This window comes from Harpia harpyja, chromosome 19, assembly GCF_026419915.1.
Source record: "Harpia harpyja isolate bHarHar1 chromosome 19, bHarHar1 primary haplotype, whole genome shotgun sequence".
Lineage (NCBI taxonomy): Eukaryota > Metazoa > Chordata > Aves > Accipitriformes > Accipitridae > Harpia > Harpia harpyja.
The window spans coordinates 87,584-106,399 of NC_068958.1; the positions used below are offsets into that span (position 1 = coordinate 87,584).

Here is an 18,816-nt window from a genome sequence, read left to right on the forward strand (position 1 = left end):
ACCCTGGATGAAAGCACAGAGCTGAACCCTGGTTGGCACAGGAGAAGATTACAAACCTCACAGAAGGGTTCACAGCCTAGTGTTTAGGGCTTACAGTTTATTATCTTAGGATTTAGACAGTTCCATTTTTGTAAGTCATCAATCCTGAACCTAAGTTATAAACTTCAAATCTTGGAACCAAAATGGTTGTTGGGGATTTGAAGTTTATGGATAATGATAGATTTTAAATCCTCATGCCTGATCAGTAAGTGAGTAAACTCTAAACCCTGACAAATACTGACGCTCACAAAGTAAACTACAACCCCTGAGTAAGCAACCCTCAGCTACAAACTCTAAAAAATAAACCATAAGTGAAAGACTCTGAATCCTCAGTTTTAAGTAAGAAACACCAAAGCACGTATGAGCAGGAAAACAGCAAAGAGAACCTGAGGAATTTTTGCCCACAGCTTTAAAAGTTTCCCTGCAGGAGAACCAGCAGACCCACGTGAGAATGTACTTCCACTGAACCTACCTGCAACACCGTAAGCACTAATTCATCCACATTAGGGACAATTAACATAATTTTTGGGGGTACTCTCAGCTCCACAGGCAAACATCCAGAGCCAGTGACGTTTATTACAAGCAACTAGCCTTTTCTTAAGGAAAGCAGAACCTGCTAAGAGAGAAGCATTTGTGACAACTAGTAATATTCCTCCTGCAGTCACTAACAGCACTTCTAAAACAGTTGCCTCTGGCCAGTAAATCCCACCCTAAAGACTAACCAGAAATGCCTCACAGAACAAAGGTAAAATACTGCAGCTAGGGAAATATTTATGATGTAAAATAGTAATTTTTTTTAGGCTGTTACCCACATTCTGAACATTTGTAGTTCAAGCTACTTAACCACTTGACACATCACTCAAATTGCCACTGCTCAGCAAACCTGGGTCCTGCTCAGTACCCACACTCAGCTTCAGTCTCAAACCCTGCCCCCTCCAGCTCCTTCCACCCAGCAGCACGCAGACTGTCACACACTCTTCCCCATCCCCAACTAGGACACAACCACCTTCCACCCGTCCAGCCTCCCTCACGTGCAACATAGCCGCAGGACTTAGCTGTGCCGAGGGTGCAAGTCTGAGCTTGTCCTCTGTGGCTGGCCGCAGATCTCTCTCTACAGAGCTCCCAACTGTGACAGTCCTTCAACTGCCAGGCTATATGTCAGCACCTGCAAAAGGCAAGAACAGTTACTGAGCAGCCAGGCAACCGCACAGCCCTCCCAGAACCATCCCCTACTCTGAGGCTTGTCATTGTTCTCACAATTAAGATTTACTCTACACTGTTTTGGTCACCTCCTCCAGCTCCATTTCATTACCGGTATGTCACATAGCCCTCAAGGACCATCAGGCTCGCTTAGGTACCCAGCTAACTCCAGCCTTCAGTAGGTGGTGGTACTCAGTGTTGCAGGGAACCATCTGGAGACGTGAGCTGAGTAACAACCGGACACCGATACGGTTAAAGTTGTTCTCCCTTTATTGCCCAAACAGCGTGCTTATATACCTTGTCAAGCTAAACATCAGCTGTCCATGCGCCATAAGCTAAAATATAATTGGTTATACTAACTCTGTACACACGCATAAACATAGGACACAATTGGTTATACTAACTCTGTACACGCGCATAAACATAGGACACAATTGGTTATACTAACTCTGTACACGCGCATAAACATAAGGCATAATTGGTTATACTAACTAAAACATGCGAAACTTGTCTCAGTCTAATTGCTCAAGATAAACTGCTGAATTGAGGTTCTTTGTGCCAAGTTCCCTTTATCGTGGAATGCGCACCTGTGTTCTTCTAATTGGCATCTTTCTTTTTTTGTCTTCTTGTTTATTCTGTTCAAGGCCTTCTAAAGGCGTCTGGAATGCTCTTGCGACCGTTAGCTAAATATGTGTCCGCAACAACTCAGAGAAATTGCAGCACAGACTGAGACTGCAATACTCGAAATGTTTCTCTGACTTGGCATGAAAATGCACACACCCAACACAGAAAGGAGGAAGCAGCAGTCATCTCTCACCTGCCCACCCTCTCTTGCCACAACCAGGAGAAGGAAAGCCAGGGGACCACCTGTCACTGTGCCCGAGTGCTACCCGCTTAGTGCACTGTCACCAGAAGTGTGCCTCTCATCCATACGAGAGCTAGGAATACTGCCCACCCAGCGCCACTTCCCCAGCCCTCTGTCACCCCTACTCCGTTTATGCTTCTGCACTAAGCAGAGCCCCTAGTCCCTCCCCCATAGCGAACGCTGGCACATACTGCCACAGCACCCGGTATTTGCGGTCAGACCTTCAGACCGCCCAGAAAGCAGTGTCCGGCCAAGACAGGATGAAACCCACGGCCTCCAAAATCTCCAGACCGAAGGGACTGAGCTAATGGGAAACTGACCCCGGCCAGGACAATGACAGAACCGGAGCTTCGCTTCGCTCCCTCGAGCTGCCTCACAGACAATGCCGCGCCCTCCCCGCCGCCGGCGCCGTGGACCCGCGGGCTCTAGGACCCGGCGAACGGCGCGGGCCGGGGCTCCGCGGCCTGCGCCCTGGTCCGCTGCCGGCGGCCCCCGGGCTGCCGAGGCGCCGCGCTGCAGCGGAGGGGGCGAGGGGGCGGGAGAGTCGCAGCGCACCCCCAGCCGCCGCGCGCTCGCCTGGTCCGCGTCAGCAGGGCAGCGCCGAAACCGACGGGAGCGTGGGGGTGCCGCGGCGGGAGAGCGTCCCGATGCCCTTCTCAGGTGCGCCGGGCAGCCTCACGGCCAGCTGCTGCTGGTGCCCGGCGCCTCTGAGCGTCCTCTGGTAACTACCTGGCTCGGGAGCGTCCGAGAGCAGCGGGCGCTCGGCCGGCGGGGTGGCGCTCGGAACCACCGCCGCTCCGGGAGCGCGGGCGGGCCGCGGGCGTGGCGGTGCCGGGCTGCCCCTCAGCTGGGCTTCCTGAGGGGCAGCGAGGCCGGCTGGTGCCGAAGCCGCCAGCCTGGGAGGGGCAGACGAGGCGCACGTTCTCCTCGTCCTTTGGCAGCGGCCTGCCCGACCTGATGTTGACCCGGAAACATGAGAAAAGAGAGCAGACGCCATCAGAGATTGGCCTTAAATAAACCAACAAACAGAAGGTCTTTGGAGAACTCTGCCGAATGAGGTCTGGGTGAACCTCCAACCCTTGATAAGGCTACATTTTCTTTTGTTGACATCTGTGTTCTATATATATATTCAGTTATGCTTATGTGCTTGCGTATATGTACAGGTAGGCATGCGCATGTATTCTCAGAGACATAAGAAAGTATTGCCTATGGCAAAAGAAATTCTTGTCCTTTGCCTTAAAAATCACTCAAAACTGTACTAAGAACTGTACAGATTAATTGTTCCATTTGGGAAATTCAGAATTTTTAAAAAAGCAAGGCGTTCTACTGTTTTCTTAAAGACTGGGGTTTTTTTTCTTGATCCACTGCTTTGCTGAGGTATTTAAAATATTTTAATTACTGAGAATAATTGTTTTTATGGAAATGGCTGGCTCAAACAGTTACCTGCTAAAATAGCTAGAGTTCAGTCAATCTTGAGCAGCTCACGGCTTAGACAAGTGTACTCTTCGCTGGGTAAAAAAATGGCTGGATGGACGAGCCCAGAGGGTTGTGGTGAATGGAGTTAAATCCAGTTGGCAGCTGGTCACAAGTGGTGTTCCCCAGGGTTCTGTTTTGGGGCCGGTTCTGTTTAATATCTTTATTAATGATCTGGATGAGGGGATTGAGTGCACCCTCAGTAGGTTTGCGGATGACACCAAACTGGGGGGGAGGGTTGATCTGCTTGAGGGTAGGAAAGCTCCACAGAGGGATCTGGACAGGCTGGATTGATGGGCCGAGGCCAATTGTATGAGGTTCAACAAGGCCAAGTGCTGGGTCCTGCACTTGGTCACAGCAACCCCATGCAGTGCTACAGGCTTGAGGAAGAGTGGCTGGAAAGCTGCCCGGCAGAAAAAGACCTGGGGGTGCTGGTTGATAGCCAGCTGAATATGAGCCAGCAGTGTGCCCAGGTGGCCAAGAAGGCCAACGGCATCCTGGCCTGTACCAGAAATAGTGTGGCCAGCAGGAGCAGGGAAGTGATTGTTCCCCTGTACTCGGCACCGGTGAGGTCACACCTTGAGTACTGTGTTCAGTTTTGGGCCCCTCACTACAGGAAAGACATTGAGGTGCTGGAGCATGTCCAGAGAAGGGCAACCGAGTTGGTGAGGGGCCTGGAGCACAAGTCTTATGAGGAGTGCCTGAGGGAATGGGGTTTGTTTAGTCTGGAGAAAAGGAGGCTGAGGGGAGACCTTATTGCTCTCTACAACTACCTGAAAGGAGGTTGTAGTAAGGTGGGTGCTGGTCTCTTCTGTCAGGTGGCTGGAGATAGGACAAGAGGAGATGGCCTCAAGTTGCACCAGGGGAGGTTCAGATTGGATATTAGGAAAAATTTCTTTACTGAAAGGGTTGTCAGGCATTGGAACAGGCTGCCCAGGGAAGTGGTTGAGTCACCATCCCTGGAGGTATTCAAAAAGCACGTAGACAAGGCACTTCAGGACCTGGTTTAGTGGGCATTGTTGATGGTTGGACTCGATGATCTTAAAGGTCTTTTCCAACCTAAATGATTCTATGATTCTAAGTTTCCAATGCTTTACTTTAGTTCTAGCTATGTAATACACCTTTTTTGTTTTCCCCAAAGAAATACAGTTTAATGGTCATGGTTTTTTTCTCCCTAAGTTACACATTTTGTGCATTAGCCTTCTTAAAAATACTCATTGAAGTTTTAGCCCTGTGTTGGAGTTGCCCTTGGTTGTTGTTTTTTTCCTAACAGCGAGCATTCTGGTTTGGGATTTATTGGCTTTATTGGATTTTATTTCAATTTTCACTCCTCTCTGCATCAGCTGTGTCATTGCAAGAACTTTTCCCTTATTTCTAGTAAGCCAGACCTGTCATTCATGTACCAAATTCTCCACTGCACACTGAGATTCTGCCTGTCTGCTTGGTGTCAAATGTGATGCTGACTACACTTCAGAGAATGCAATTGTGGCACTTCTAGTTTCTTACTTATAAGTCAAATTTTTATTTTAGTATTTCATCTGTGCACAAACCGCAATGACTGGCTTTTCCTCAGTATTCAGTACGATGCTGTCTAGCTGTGTCTTGAATTCCATTGCTTTTCATGTGGCAGGCAAGTCACCATGTGAGCCCACTATTTTAGTTGCATAGTGTGAATGGAAGTCATTGTGGTGTGGCATCTTGACTTGAGAGCAGCATTCCATAGCAAATCTGTCCTACCTGCTTGGCCGTCTTGGAACTGACTAGTTTCTGCTACTTGCAGGCATACTGAGTAGGTGTACTTTCCACAGAAAACTTTCTGCAGATGGCTAAAATTCTGTTATACCTTTACAATCTGTTAAATGTTCAGTGCACAGCAGGGTAGTAAGAAGCAGCTGAGGGTCTGTTCCTTCTGGGTCCTTTGCCTTGCTCGTACTGTAGGTTTTTCTGGAAATATCTTTCACTAAGCATAAATTATTTTCCTACTTCCTCTGCACTGATCATTGTAATTTTTAAGGTCTTTTTCCATTTTTTTCGCCAAGCAAATATATAAATATATATATATAGCTAGTTTAAGAGCTTACATGAAGTACTTTGTCTCTCATTCTATATGGTTGTTTTGTAAGCAAGCTGGACTTTGGCCTTGTGAAAGCCTTCAGAGATGGCAGGTATGCTACACTGGGTGTAGAATCTCAAACTTGCCCAGGCAGTGGCCAACCCATGCCACTTCAGGTCTGCACAGGTCCATTGAATGCACAGTGTGAAGGGGAAAGCTTGGAAGCAGTATTGGTGAATAAAGTTTGGCTATGCAGCAGAAATGTTTATGTCTGGATGGAAGGTAATGCAGACCACCTTGTTGAGATTTGAGTGGTCTGAATTCTACCTAAGTGCCTAACTGGCTAAATACATTTGAAGGTTCAAAAATAATGAGATGGTAGAAAATTCTGGCTATGTGGACTTAAGTAGAATTTGAGCCGTCTTACTCTAGTCCTATATGTGCCCAGGGTTTTCATGACCTCATTACTTCTTTTGCAAACATTTAAAAACAAAACAGACATCAAACATCTAGGATCATCTAGGAAAGTTCATCCTTTTGAAGTGTGACGAAAAGTGAGTTTGTGGTCTTTTGGGAAAGTAGAGGAGATAAAATGGATTGATAGAGTTATTTTGAAATCTTAATTGTAGTGCTACTTGTCAGGCTGAAATAGACCAGCTGTATTCCTGTCTTAAGAGTCTGCAATCATTTTCAAAGTATATTCCTTGTCTGCAAGGTGCTGAGGATCTCATCTGTCCTGAAGTTTGTTGGAAAGTAAACTTGTTTTACAATGCCTTAACAAAAGGAATGATGAAGAGTCCTTGTTTTGAGAGAAGAATAGCCCTATTTGGCTGACAGTACAGATACCACAAGTCTGGTGAATTGAGCTCTTTGTCAGTCTTTATATAATCCATACCAAATGGACTTGAATGACCCATGCTATTATAAAGGTGGAAGCAGATTAAGGGAGATGTAATTCTGGAAATTAAACAAAGTAGAGGTTCATTTTGATGATGAACCCTCAGGTTTATTACCATCCTGTATCTTTTCCAGTGAATAACTTCTTTTTCTTAATATTCCCATAATTCCATTTCTCGGACTTTCTTCTTTATAATTCATAGCCTGTGGGCTTTTTTGTCTGTCCCCTTCTTTAAATATTCTCTCTCTGTTTCTCAGTACATATGCTTATAAAAGTCATGTTTCCATATTATGTGGGTTTTTTTCTTTTGAGGGAAGTATGGAACTTGACATAGAATCAGCAGTGATTACAAATAAAGCTAAGGCAGTTCTGCTATTTGTGTCTCTGCCAGCCTCTTACTGCAGAGACATGCTGCATCCTGCAACAGAATACTAGAAATGTACATCATTGCTAAAAGCTGCCAACAGGAATCCCAGATTTTAGCTAGACAGCATCCAAGCCAATGCATTTGCAGAATACCTCTTTAGACACTGTTTTCTTAATTTGCTGTTACCTTTCTCACTTCCATCTTTGTGTGCTTGTTGTTTGAGAAAATGGGAAGAGAATTGCTGACAGCATGTTGTAAGGGAGGCAGCCCTTTGTGTAAAGAATGTTGTGTTTTTTATCGTGTTCAAGATTTATTGCAGCATTGAAATTATAGCATACTGCAGAAATGCCCCCCCCCCTTTTTTTTTGCAAATATTTAAAAATACCCCGAAACTTCAAACTTCAATTTTTGTGGCTCTTTTTCATCTAGAGGCTCTGTGCTTGCATTCCACCCTGACTGGAATTTTAGCGTGCTGTTAGACTTTAGTACAGCATAAGACAGGCCCAGAACTTTTTCAGGCTTTTCATTTCAGGAGGCATACTTAGAAAGAAATTGGCTGAGAAAAAGCTGTTGTTGGAATTGCTAAGATCTGTGCAGAAGCAGGGTATGTTTCTTTGCTGTTTGAAAGAGTGGTTGTGTTTTAAAAGTTGGTATTCTTCAGAATGACAGAGGGGCACCACAGAGCAAATACTTAGGTTTGAGTGCATGCATGTATTCATATTAACTCTGTTTTATACCTAGTGCACAGAAGGGAAGAGGAATGGGGTAAATGACAACTGCATTAAAGTGGAAATTAAGTACTTTAAGTGGAAGGTTCTTTCTGTTTCATTATTTCCACAGAAGTAGGTTCTTCTGAAGGAACAAGAGAAAAACAGCCTCATTTTTGGCAATCTTGTAAAGCAATCCAGATATTTAGAAAGAAGAAGAGTTGTGGTTGAGTGCAAAATACTGAGAAGAGGTTATTGTTGGTATTTCAATGAAGATTTTTGTTTCTTTAGTATAGAAGTTCCTTTTAAGTTATTTTACTGGGTATGCATGCTTATGCTCATTAGGGTATTTCTTGATATATAAGCAGCCAGCTTTGAGTTTACAGTGTTATTAGTTGAAATATACTTTCAAGTGGCACATGGTTGGATTTGTGTTCAGACATTTAAGTTATGATGTAATGAGCTCTATAGAGGCAGTCTACAAACAAATAAGATATTCTTTACAGTGTGTTATTTTACTGGGCTAAAATGAATTATTTCCATTGATTTCCAAAACTGGAACATCTTTTCCATGCATGGGAGATAATCCTTCAAAGCCACAAACAGTATTTAGTGATACAGTTAACTAGTACACAGCATCGTTTGCAGTAAATAACCAGTTAGCTTCTTGGAGTTTCTTGCCTGTAGACATAGGGGGTTTTAGATTTAATTTTTAAAAACAAAGATATAGTTGCTAAGGTGCAGATTCCTATCTCCTGTCAGCTTTGAGGATTTGTCAGGGGACACACTGTAAAGGATTGACCCATGTCCATACATTTAACATTGAGTAAAAGCACAATAATATAGCTAATGAAGGAAGATTATTCCAAAAATTGTTAAATGTTTCTGATTTAAATTTGATGGCATTATTTCTAGCTGGAAGAACTATGAAATGCTACTGTTATCTGTATGAGGAAAAAGGCAGTGTGCAGAAGAAAGCATGAAGAGATGTTACTCCAAAAGTGCCCCATGCATGGAATTCTCACTGTATTTTAGCATTAGGGGTAAAAACTGAAAAAAAAAAAAAAACCAAAAAAAAAAACCAAACCCAAAACATATTTAGATTTTGCTTATTGAGCATTATGTTGTAGGCTTAGATGTGGCCATCAACTGCCTGTGGACAGAGATAACGTTTCTCTAGGAATAACAGCCAGTTTTCGTGAGAGGCTGGGTGTATGGGTACGATTTTTTGATTTGGACCCGAGGTGCCATCTGCCAAACTGAGCAGCTGTGGGATATGTAACTTGTAGGTGGTCCTACATGATGATACGAGGTTCAGAATAATAATATGCTGGGTTCCAAATGCATTTTATTACTTTATTCATGCTTGTAGTTTGCTCAAATCAATCATTAAACTCACAATCCAACTGTATCCTGTTAATTCCCTGGTTAACCAAAAAAAGTCTCTCCCTACCATTTTTGAAAGACTTTTTTTTTTTTTTCTTTTTTTTTAACCCCAAGTTACTTTATTGAGCAGCTGATAGCGTGGCTCCTCAAACACAATGGCAGAACTGACAGCCAAGAAGGAGGAGCAAGTAACTGGTGGAGGGTGCAGACTCACTCAGACAGAATTGCTGCCAGAGGCTCCATTGTGAAGCTGTCCTCAGGTCTCAATATGTTGGAAACTTCGCTTATAGAAGATCCAAATGGGTCTTAACTGTAATAAGCTTTAGCATTCTATGTTGTCTGAATTCTTTAAGGCAAGGCTAATGCTTGACAGAATTCCTCACCAGTACATCACCAGCTTGAGTCCAGCCCAGATCAGCATTAATTAAAAGTTGCTCTTTGGTGGCTTCTACTGCATAATGGTTGTCCTTTGCCCTCTTCTGTCACTCTTCATCTTCTAGTGGCTGACAGAATAAGCAGAGAGACCCAGAATGATATGAATTCTGGAAATTGAACTGCCTTTTTAACACTAGGGAAGCTTGTCATTAAATTCAGACCTCAAAGTAGAGTTTTAGTGTATTACCTGAAGTTACTAGTTTGTAATAATTGTTGTTAAGAAAGATAAGAATATACACACAATCACCTCGTGTAGTAAGTCATGACAGTTTACTACATGGATGGCTGCAGTATTTAATAATACACAGTAATGCAGTGCAGTTCATTACAAAACATACAAGCAATTGAAATTACTGAAGAAATTTGTCTAAACAGAATACAGTCATCCAAGTTATGATTACCCAAGATACAAGTTGTTACTCTAGCAAAACATTGGTTCATCTTTAGTCATAATAGTTGATTGTAATATTGGTTTCAACTCCTACTGAAAAGTTTTAAGGTAAGTCCTCACACAGTCAAAATACTTTTGGTCACCTTGCTACGCTTTGATTCCCAATGTGGGGGTTCAAACCTCACTCCAGGGTTTATGTCACATGACAAGCATAGAGTATGTTTACCCCCTGAAAAGGCAGAGAACAATAGTGTATGTCTGTGCAAAAGGAGAAAACAGAGGGAAGAACTTCACACACTTGAAAGCGCTGCTGTTTTGTTATGTGTTAGACTTTTAAAGTCGCACAGGTGGAGATCGTTGAAGACTCAATTGCGATGAAGTGGGCTGGTGCCGGCTGGCAAGCGAAAGACTCTGCCCACGTGATGTCTGACTTTCTGACTTTGTTAAAAGAAATAATACTGAATTGAGCTGTCATTTCTTCCCCGGTAAGGTTTCACCCTGCTGGCCAGTTGCGATTGAACATGACAGAGGCTATCAGTCTGTGAGACGCCTGCACTTCTAAAGATTCTGAGCTGTAGGTGAGCAGGTTAAGAAAACACGTTATGTGCCTTTACTGATGCAACAGTAGTAGCGTTAAGCCTGACTTCTAGAATGCAGCAGGTACCACAAGTGGATAGAGAGCTGGCAAACGGGTTTGCTCCTATTAAATAGCAACCAGCTCCGAGGCGACGACTCCGCGGAAGCCAGCTTCCCTGCCTTTCGCGTTTACCAAGCCGGCGTTTGCGAGGGGCGCTGCCGTGGGCCCGGCCCTTCGGGGCGGTGCCGGCTAAGGCCCCTCGCTACGGGGAGGCGCAGATCGCGTTCGCTTCCCTTCCCCGCGGAGCTCTGCTCCCGGCTGCGAAGTACGGGCCGGGCCGCTCGCTCGCAGCCCGGGACTACAGCTCCCGGCGGGCCCTGGCGGCGGCGCGGCGGCTGGCGCGGCGTCTGAGTGGCTCGCGGGCCGGGGCGGGCGCGCGGCGGCCGTGCGCCGGGATAGCGGGATGTGTGCGCGGAACTCCCGTCGCCTCTCCCGCGCGGGACGGAGCCGCGGGAGAGACGCCGGAGGGGTGAGGCCTCCGGCTGGCCGCCCGCATGGAGCTGAGCAGCGCAGAGGCAGCCTCCACCCGCTTCCTCGGCCTCACTCAGCGGTACCGGCGCCGGGGAGGCGGGGGCCGAGCTCGGGCGGGGCGCGGCGCGATGCGGTGCGGGCCCGCGCTGTCGATGGCGGAGAGGCCGGGCTGTGCTTTCACCGGCCGGGGGGCTGGAGGGGCAGCCGGAGCGGCGGCGCCGGAGGCTCCCGCGCGGAGGGGCGGCTGGCCTTCAGGCAGCGGAGCAGCGGGGGTCCCGGAGCTGCGGCCGCCTCCCTCGGGGGCTGCTGCAGGTGGCGCGGGCGGAGCCAGGCGAGCGTCTTCAGAGTCGGTTTCGCGGCTTATTTAGCCTTACGCTCCTGCAAAGAGATGCCGCTGGGATGGTAACTGCAGTTACCCGATTGCTGAGGGCGCTTGTCCTGCGCCTGCCTCTTCAGTGAAAGCAGATTAACCCGTACTGGCCAGTAGAGATCTAGGTGGTAAGGAGAATGGAGAGCCCAAGAGGCGTGCAGGCTACGTCGTTGTAATCACACAGGTGCAATCCGCAAACTCGCCCCCTTCTGCCACTACCCCCCGCCCCCCAAGTAGGCCTTTCCAGTGTCAAACTCCTAAAAGACAAAACGTGTGATTTGACACTAGGATCCTAAAAATACATTCCAACGTTTAGATTAGCAAATATGTTTAAGCTTGCTTAGTTGTTCGACTTTCAGGACTGTTAAAGTTTGTAGAAGCTTCTGTTGAAATGGGAGGAAAATGGTCCTCTCTCCCTTCCTCATTACTGTACATTTATGCAACAGTACTTGTGTTCCCAAAGAAATGGAAGAGGGAGGTGGAGTATACCCTGGGTGCTGTACAAATGTGTATAAGCTGGTTCTTTTTCATGTGAATAAAGGCTCATTTGTATTAAAACACTTTGCAATACAAGTAAATTTTAAATTATTAAGCCAAAAGGGTCCAAGCCACTGGTAAACCTAAGTATTTCAGTGCTGGCAGTTCATCTTAACAGGATGAAAACTATTTTAAAACTGGCATAACTGGACCAACGGTGTTTTTCTGATGTAGATCAGGTTAGGACTGAGGAAGGATGTGATCCAATGAAGAAAATTAATAAGCAAAGCTAATGTTAATCACAGCATATGTTTTAATTTAGATGATGTGATATGTCAGAGAGTTGATGAGTACAAATCTTGGTGGTAACCAAGACTGGAGAGCCAAAGAGCTGTGTAGGCTAGAATTCATTGGGGAATATGTGAGCTTATGCAAATAGTGCGATAATGTAAATCTTACCTATGCATAAATTGAGGCTAAGATGCTTAACTTTCATGCAATTGTCTGTGTAGCATTTATGTTGGTGTAAGATTCTCCTTTAAGTGCTTGATATGAAGCAGGTGACAAGTATGATGTGAGGTAGAAGTGTGTTATGAAGTAGTTAGGCTGAGAAGAAGCAGAGATTAGCTATTGGGTATAATTCTGATTTTTAAAAGGACTACCAGTGTGTTTGAAAGTTAGGTATGGTTTAGGTACTTGGAATTGGGATGCAAATGGATAAGAATATTAGTATTAAAACACTATTGTTTTAATCAACATTTTCCTCGGATATCCTCCTGTGTTTTAAATAGCAAGAGTGGTGTCGGAAGAATGCTTTTGATACCAAAGGGTGTGTTTGTGGTAAGACAACGTATTTCCTCAAATTATTGGAATGTAGTTTGTGGAGAGGATAGGAGCATAAACCTTTCAGGCGCACAAACTGTTCTTTATGCTTTTTCTGAGCTTGTCTGTGTTTTCTGTCTGTATTGTGTAAGCTAAGAAAATAGATTATTTCTCCCATTAAACTTGCTTGCTTTTGGTGTTCTCTGCATCATTTGATGAATATACCCTGTCTCGCTGCATGTGTGAATCTCTGTACCCTTAGTAGGAATAGATCTTAGGTATTTGGGCTGGATTGGAGTCCTGTGGGTTCCCTTACAAGCCATACATGGATATCACGTCTTTTTCACCTGTGTCACCACAGGTGTCTGTGACCATGGGATTGCACTGGAGGCTGGCTGTGGTATTATGGTAACTCTTCTCAAGACCCGATGAACAGTGGTGCGAAGCCTCTGCCAGTTTCCTTGCAGAATGTGACAGTGCTGTCTCCCTGTTGTTTTATGTAGTACACTGCTGTTGGCTACTGTCTGCATGCTTATCATTGTGTCTATCATGCAATGATAGAACTCTGAAACAGCCCTGCTCCTTGTCATTCTGTGGCCAGCAAAGCTGATGAAATGTGAATGTTGGAGTATGTTGGAGTGCCTCCTAAAGGCAGCTATTTTATGGCTTGTCATTATGGAAATGCTAAAAAAAAAATAAAAAGAAATCTAATAACTGTGCTGGGACTGTTTAGATCAAAAATTTTTTTCTGAGAATCTGGAATAGAGGATATATTCATGTGATAGAGAATATGGTTTTGTAGACATCACACCAGTTGTGAAGAGCTTTGTATTTGCAAATGCAGGTAAACCATAAGTTTGTGGATCAGATGGTCTCCTTCAGCATCCTCTCTCTCATGGACATGAGGGAGTCTTCATGGTGAACCTTTCTTTGGGCTAATTGGCCTCCAGAACTTTGCTAGAAGCAATGTTGAGTACACCTGGCAGAGTGTGGAGGACAATCATCTTTTCCATGTTGAGGAAGAAAAGATTTGTATGGTAGAACCCAAACTTAACTCTGCACCTCACTTTGTCTTTTGTTTTGTTGTGACTCTCTGGCTGGGAAATGTTACTGCAGTAGTTGTTGTTGGGATGTATCTTAATGATCTTAATTAAGATCAGACCAGTGTATCTGGTCTGCTCTTAATTCTACCACCATGTTTTGGACATTACTTTCCAGGCTTTTTACCTGGGCTGCCAGGTGTATACCTTAATACACATTTTGCCTTTTTGTATTTCTAAATTAATGGTTTTCATGTCGTGTCCTCCTTTAACTCGATAAGTTGTATTTTGTTACATTAGTACATTTGTGTGTTGTATACCTATGTCCATTTCTTAGTTATACAATGTTTGGTTTTGACTGCTCTTTTCATATTTTATTTTTTAAAGCTTTTTATTAGCTGCTGACTTTGTTATCTCTGCAGCATTAATATGCTTGGATGTCAGCATGTTTTCCTGATAGAGTTCGACTTCCGCTCAGCTGAAATATCACCAAATTAAGGTGTAGGACTTAATTTGTGTGCATGCAGATAGTTCTAAAATGCCTTCATAACTCCCTGGGTTTATCATGCAGGTAATTCACGAGATGGCATTTTCCTCTAGTTTAATGCATTTTGAGGCAGGCTTTGCCACAAGGCAGAAAGTAGTTCAATTTTATAAACCTCAGCTTGCTTTGTCTCCTGCTTTGTAGAGCTATTGCATGACTGATGAAAGTCTCTAAAAATTATCCAGGTGGAGATGGTTCTGTTCAAAGCACAGTAGGCCGGATGCTCTTTGTGGTGACTTTCTAATTTGTATTATATTTGTGTTTGGTGTTGTCCAGATGTCAGAGACACAAAACAGTGACCTGGCTTTCCCAAGACTCGAAAAGATTTATTGTGCTAGTGACTGTTGTTGGATTTTTTTTTTTTTTTTAACCCACTCCTTGAGTTGTCATCTTATGTACATTTCCTCATTTGATCAAAGACTGAATTTCAGAGCTCAGTGATAGGAAAATATCTCTTGACTGCTGTTTCCATAACATTATGCCCCCAGTACCGAAGGTGACAAGTGTTCGTTGATCGAATTGCTTTTACAGCGGTTTCTAGGGCAACTAGCACACCTAGCCACAAAAATGAATTTTGTAGAACAAAAGTAGCATGCAAAGACAATGCTAGCACTACCACGATTACCTGATCTTTCTGTAAAAGTAAAAAAAATAATAGAAAACCCACAATGCCTTAAAATACATTGCAAATGAGGCATTCCATTTGTTCCATTGTCGTGGTTTAACCCCAGCCAGCAACTAAGCACCACGCAGCCACTCGTTCACTCCTCCCTGCTCCCAGTTGGATGGGGAGAAGAATCAAAAAGAAAAAGTAAAACTTGTGGGTTGAGGTAAGAATGATTTTAATAACTAAAGTAAAATAAAATATAATACTAACAATAACAATAATAATAAAAATAATTTAAAAATATATTAATAGTAATTGTAATGAAAAGGAATATAACAAAAAAAAAAACCCAAAACCAAGAAAAGACAAGTGATGCACAATGCAATTGTGCAAGTCACCACCCCCTGACTGATGCCCAAGCAGTGATCCGCCCCACCCAGCCAACTCCCCCACAGTTTATATACTGATCATGAAGTTCTATAGTATGGAATATCCCTTTGGCTAGTTCGAGTCGACTGTCCTGGCCATGCTCCCTCCCAGCTTCTTGTACACCTGCTTGCTGGCAAGGTATGGGAAACTGAAAAATCCTTAACTTAGGATAAGCACTGCTTAACACACTGATGTTTTAGTTGTTGCTATCAACCTTATTGTCACACTAAATCCAAAACACACGGTACCGGCTGCTAAGAAAATTAACTCCATCCCAGCTGAAACCAGGACATCTGTGAAGCATCTGCCAAATTTTATGTGTATCTGAAAATGCAGGAACTCTAAAAATTGCATTTGATGCAAAATGCAAACTTTAGGTTTTATCTGAACTTTCCAAATTCTCTCCGAGATGTGGAAAGAGGCAAAGGATCACTTTCAGTCCATACAAAACAACTTGGGAACTCTTCGTTCTGTCTGGAGGGGAAAAGAAAGTCTTTATTTTTGTCTGTAGAGATGCTAATCTTGAAAAACTTTTATGTTACCCAGTCTTAATAACTGCAGAGAAAATTTGTTAGCCAGATTTATGTGTGTTTCCGTCAGAAAGAAAAGATGAGAACTCATGAGTAATAGCTTCAAAATTTTTCTTTACCGCAAACCATACTGAAGTAAAGGTTTTTTGGTTTTTTTTTTTTTTTATATGTCCCTTCTGATGATGGCAAGAAGACGATGCATTTGCAATAAAATGTAAACCAAGCATAATTTCCTTGTAAATGGCATGTAGGAGTAGGGTGAAAAGAGACTGTCCAAATACACTTTGAATGAGCATGTCAATTATTGCTACAAAACCACATAAAGTAGAAGGTAGCTATAACAGAAATTATTTGAGATGTGCAGCTCACAGGTACATTCAGTCTTTTCACTACTCTGGGCCATCTTCTCTGTGTTGCAGGCTCAGAAGGAGCTGTAACTGTTGTGGTGCGTTACAACTTCTGTGCAACAGCATGGCGGTATATTGCATGGCAAGGTTCACTCAAAGGTCCAACAGCAGTAGTGGTAGGTGTATAAAAGTACTGGACATGAAGTCCTCATGGTGTGTGACAGCTTAAGATTTGAACCTACTTCTGGATGCACAGACTTCCTGACTTAAGAACAGTTTCTTCTGTTGGTCTCCATTAAGATTGTTTCATCTTTGTCCAGTTGATAAGGCTCTGAAAATTCTCAGTGTCACAAATGTGAAAAGATAGACAGACATGTACTGCTGCAAACTTTGAAAAGTCCATCTTCAGGGCATGCTTTTTTCAGTTAGCAACCTGAAGTAGCCTTACTCACTGGAACTGACTCCTGTTGTGGCTCATTTGTAATTTACGTACCTCTAAGGTTTTAATATTGTTTCTCTTCTCATTTTGTCTCCGTCTACCTTCTGTTCTGTTGTCAGGGGAAAAAGGAGTTGTTATTGTTGTTACTTTCAGTTAGAGTGCAAGCTGTTTGAACTGCAGGCTGTAACATTTATTTTTTTTGATCTCACGTATGGTAAGGCTCTGAAATACTTATGTCTACAAACAGCAGATCATAAGTAAGATCAAATTGTAGCTGCTTTGATGACAAGGGCTCTCGGATCAGGACCCAAGCCCAATGTGTTCTTGTATCACAGACTTTTTCCATCTCTGCTGTGCAGATTCCTTATATGGGAACTTACTGTTTTCCTGGGAGGTATTTCACACCGGTTCTCAGGAAGGTTAAGATTAATAAGTGTCCCTAGTCAAACATAAGTTCATTGTGCAGGCAACCACACGCTGAAAGCTTACATCATTGTATTTGTGTTTCAGTCAGAATACTTCCAACTGAGTGATAGTTTTGGAGCTCGTAAAACTTGCATCTAATGTGGGTTAACCTCAGTTCCTGTAGGCAGTTTTCCTCAAGTCACTCATATTGCTGCTGCTGTGGCATGTATGCATGTGCCCCCATAGGTGTCAGAACAGACTGTGGCTTCACTGCCTTCAGGGGTCAAATTGACTGTATACGGTAATTTTTGCTTAGGAAGCAGTATAGGTGTGTTTGTGTGACAGGGGTCTGGCTGAAAGGCAACTGACCGAGAAAGTACAGGCTATACGTTCCCAGAGGCAATAGTGTCATCTGAAGGTTTTATTCACATGAAGTTAGAAAGGCAGCTCTGTTGCAGCAGCTAACATTCCTGCTTCATTGTGTGTGTCATTTAAAACTACCGTTTGTCATGTTCGCAGTATCTCCTACAGTCAAGAAGCACGTATGAGGGTGTTGCATTAAAATTTAGATATTTCTTCTGTTTATCGATGTAACGTTGCAATTTACAATACTGATAATTCTCAGAAAATTTAATAACTTATTGCTGGATGGAGGGTTTCTTGTTTTGTTTGGTTTGGTTTTTTTCCCATTAAAATTAAATGACTATTTTCATTACTGCTGACTGAAGGGTGAACTGTAAGTTTGGAATATGATGTAGGGATTGAGCTGCTAGCCCTGGTACAGACTAGTTAATCAAGGCTTATGTTAAATTTGCATCTAAATCTTTATTTAGCTTGTATTTGTAACATATATCCCCATTGCAAAGGCAGGAGGCTTAGTGTTTATAGTTAGAGGAGGTGCTTGCTATCTGTTTTGACCTCATGAAGCACATAGGGATGTGCTTAATGTGACGTGATGGCATTATGAGATTGTATGTGATAATGCATGTAGATTTGCATTCGAGGTATTCGCGTTCTAGGATTACTTTTGCTTGCTTGACAATTCTATCTTTGTTAAGGTAGGTGGGGGGAAACCTGTGAAATGCTGTTCTTTCCTTATGCTTTTGAATTAAAGTAATTGTTTAGTTTCTCTTTGTGTGTAGGCTAAAAAAAGACTCTGAAAAAACCAATAGCAACATACTAAGCGTGAGCTTATTCAGCATAGTACAGTTATCCTATTTGAGGCATTAAGTTTACTGGAGGTTTTTCTTCCCTTAGATTAAATGCCGATTTCAAATGTGGTTGTAAGCCACCACCTGCTTTGGAACTCTGATCATGTCATGACTAAATATTTAATTTAATCATAGCTTTTGCTTCCACTCAGGACGTAGACATTTCTTTTCCTTTGGGGGTAATATGAAAGCCAGACTGCAATGGCTGCTAGAGATTGTGCACATTGTAAGGAGTGTTCCCTGCAGTAATGAGTTTATGCACTGCGAACCTTATTCAGCAGGAATGATATTGTTAATGGCAGGGTGTAGTGTTACAGGAGATCTAAGACAAGTTGACTTGTGTACACTGATGAAGCGTTTCTATTCCAGCTCTGTCTCTGAAGATCTGGGTTGCAGACGTGGAGAGTTTAGCAGAAAGCATTACGGATCTGTGGAGCTTGTAAGTTTACATAGCCTGTCCGATGATTTTAGCAGCTTATAATGCAGAGCTCAAATCCTTTTCATTTCCAAATAAAAAATTGGATCTAGTTTGGAAAATGTGCTTTCTAAGCTTGACTTGAAAGTTATAGGGTAATAAAAAGAGGCTTCAGAATAGATACATGAAACTTGTGCTAGGAAATCTTTTTGCTGCCTTATTTATGAATATTTCATCGTAACGGGACAGGAAGTCTTA

At 43.3% G+C, this 18,816-nt stretch overlaps 1 protein-coding gene across 11 annotated transcripts in view; it reads left to right on the forward strand.

Moving 5' to 3' along the window:
• The first annotated feature begins 2,296 nt into the window (after positions 1 to 2,296).
• GARNL3 (GTPase activating Rap/RanGAP domain like 3) overlaps positions 2,297 to 18,816 on the forward strand; it is a 54,202-nt gene continuing 37,682 nt past the window's right edge. For 2 of the 11 annotated variants that reach the window (XM_052815968.1, XM_052815969.1), the window contains exons 1-2: positions 2,309 to 2,764; positions 18,513 to 18,582. In XM_052815968.1, the coding sequence (XP_052671928.1) occupies positions 2,487 to 2,764; positions 18,513 to 18,582 (348 nt within the window). In that variant the 5' untranslated portion in view covers positions 2,309 to 2,486. Of the gene's footprint in view, positions 3,163 to 10,797; positions 11,002 to 18,477; positions 18,583 to 18,816 lie in introns of those variants that run through there. The other 9 variants (XM_052815970.1, XM_052815971.1, XM_052815973.1 and 6 more) reach the window with 7 other exon arrangements.